The sequence below is a fragment of the Nylanderia fulva genome, unplaced genomic scaffold (genome assembly GCF_048542155.1).
Source record: "Nylanderia fulva isolate GAGA-0341 unplaced genomic scaffold, ASM4854215v1 Scaffold185, whole genome shotgun sequence".
Taxonomy (NCBI): Eukaryota; Metazoa; Arthropoda; class Insecta; order Hymenoptera; family Formicidae; genus Nylanderia; species Nylanderia fulva.
Genome location: NW_028190108.1, coordinates 193270 through 195896, shown reverse-complemented (window position 1 = coordinate 195896; position 2627 = coordinate 193270). Strand labels below are relative to the sequence as shown.

Here is a 2627-nt window from a genome sequence, read left to right as displayed (position 1 = left end):
AAAGTAGAAGACATGCTAGAGGCGTTGCAATTTATGTCAATAAGACAAAGATTACAATATAATATATATATATTTATTTTCAAGATATTGAATAACCTGTTACCAATTCAGTTAAGAGATAAGTTACAAATAGTAGGGAACAAATGCGATAGGGAAACAAGACAAGCGGGTAATATCGAAATTCAATTTCGAAAAACAAGGAGTGCACAGAAAAGTTTGTTTTATGAAGGAAGTATATTGTATAACGTCCTGCCAGTAGAAATTAAAACTTGCGATAGGCTCGAAATATTTAAAAGAAGATTAAAAGCGCATATCTTACATATGTAAATGTTAAATGTAAATGTTAAACTGTATAAGAAAATAGCTGAGAAAGCTAAATAAAAGCTCATCAATCAATCAATCTCTCGGGCTCTCGAGCAGACGTGTGTCACATCGCTCCGTCAAAATTCTAAGTTTTTGTTAGTAAATAGAGAGAGAAGAAAATAAATAAGTTGCTCAAGTTACGACGCTATAGACCGGGGATAACTATGAGGGTTATCTAGCCGGGATGTCGCGATATGTGAATGTGAGCAGTGAATCTATTGTGGAACAGAGAAGTTTTCGCAAGACAGGTAGACATCTTTTGCATTATACGTGGTCATTAGTGCTGACGTGTGTAAGTGGATCACAGGTCTGCGAACGCTTAGATAGCGATCTCGGCCGGCAATTATCGACATGGACGATGAATATGCAGAGTATAGATGCTCGGCATGTAAAAAGGCAATAAAGAGTAAAGTTGTTAAATGTAATACTTGTTCAAAGCTTTTTTACCATCCAGGATGTGTAAGTAAATATAAAATTCTAGATAAAAATCAAGAATACGTGCTGTGTAAAGGACCATTTGTGGAGTTTTTGACCGATAGTGAGAAAGAAACAATCATGAAGAAAACACCGGCGGCGGGAGGAAAAGATAAAACATCATCTACAGGATCTACAGGATCTACAGGACCGTCCACAAGCGGTGGTATTCAAGGGTTAGGCATTGATGTAAAAGTAGACTGGATCATTAAAGCTGTAAAAGAAATAAAAAATGAAACGACCTGTAAAAATGAAATTAAAAGTATGATTAAAGAAGCACTTCATGAAGAACTAGGAAGTATTAGACAAGAAATAGAAAATTTGAAGAAGATGATGCAAGAAGTAGCAGGTGGCTCAAAGGAAGGATTACAGAGGAACTACAGTGAAGCGGTAAAAAATAAGAAGAAAGAAAACATTATAATTGTGCAACCGAAGAGGGAGCAGGAAAGTGAAACTACCAAAAAATTGGTGAAAGAGAAGATAGATATAAAGAAGCTGGAAGTGGGAATATCAAAGTTGAAGAAAGGAAATAAAGGATCGATTATCCTTGGATGTGAGAGCAAGGGAAAAATGGAAAAGCTGAGGGTTACAGTACGTGAGAAGCTAGGTGACGATTTCAAGGTCACAGAACCGAAAGGAGTAAAACCAAAAATAAAGGCTGTAAATGTTAGAGAAGAAGAAATGCAACTGGATGATGAAGTCTTAATTGACTCAATCAAAAAACAAAATAAAATTGACGAAGAACTCCACATAAAAATAGTAAAGAGAATGGCCAAAGGTAACGAAAATTCTCGTGCTGGAAGTGGAAAAAAAAAGACGGTTCCTTAATAATGGAGGTAGATGAAATTGCCCATGAGCTGATGCTGAAAAAAGAAAAAATAAATATCGGATGGAGGAAATGTCCTGTGTTTGAACATTACAGTGTTAAGAGATGCTTTAAATGTTGAGGTTACTATCATATTGCTAAAAATTGTAAGCGAGAAGAAACATGTCATAAATGTGCTGGAAATCATAAAGCAAGTGACTGTAAGGTAACGAAGATGAGGTGTGTAAATTGTATGTACAAAATTAAAACGTACAACTTAAAGATAAATGACAAACATGATGCGTTAAGCAGAAAATGTCCGACTTTCACCAGAGCACTGGAGGAGGAGAAAAAAAGAGCGGGCTGGGAGTCCACTAAGTAGCAATCATGGATGGAATCAATTGTATACACGAACTCGCAGAGTGTGATGGCGCACAAAGATGAAATTCAAGACTATATGAAGAGGATGAATCTTGCAGTCGTGGCGTTGTCGGAGACTAGGCTCATTGCGGAAATTGAAGACAGTGAAGTGAATGCGCCGGGATATAGTTTAGTTAGATGCGATGGGGAAAATAGAAACACAAAAGGCGTAATGATTTACATAAGAAATAATATCAAATATGAGGTAATAGTTAAAGAAAAAATAGTATCTAACTGTTGGTGTGTAGCGATAGAAATGAGAGATAAAATATATAAAGGAGTAATTACAGTAGTGTACCATTCACCGAGCGCGTCGGATGGTGATTTTTTAAGATTTATAGAGGATGCAGTGGACCGTTTAGTAGCGAAAGGGCAATGCGTCATGTTGGGTGATTTTAATATAAACTTAATGACGGAAGTGTTTTATGCTAAAAAGCTAGTAAATGAGATGTTGTGTTTGGGCATGAAACAATACGTAGACAAACCAACTAGACTTACAGAAAATAGTCAATCTTTGATAGATTTAGTTTTTGCAAATACTAAGGTAAACTGTAACGTATATGAT

The 2627-nt window shown here is 36.0% G+C and overlaps 1 protein-coding gene across 1 annotated transcript; it reads left to right on the top strand.

Moving 5' to 3' along the window:
* Nucleotides 1-416: 416 nt before the first annotated feature.
* Nucleotides 417-2261, top strand: LOC146723582 (uncharacterized). The gene has a single exon (XM_085481609.1). The coding sequence runs from the start codon at nucleotides 715-717 to the stop codon at nucleotides 1663-1665; it is 951 nt and encodes a 316-aa protein (XP_085337735.1). The 5' UTR covers nucleotides 417-714; the 3' UTR covers nucleotides 1666-2261.
* Nucleotides 2262-2627: the final 366 nt, after the last annotated feature.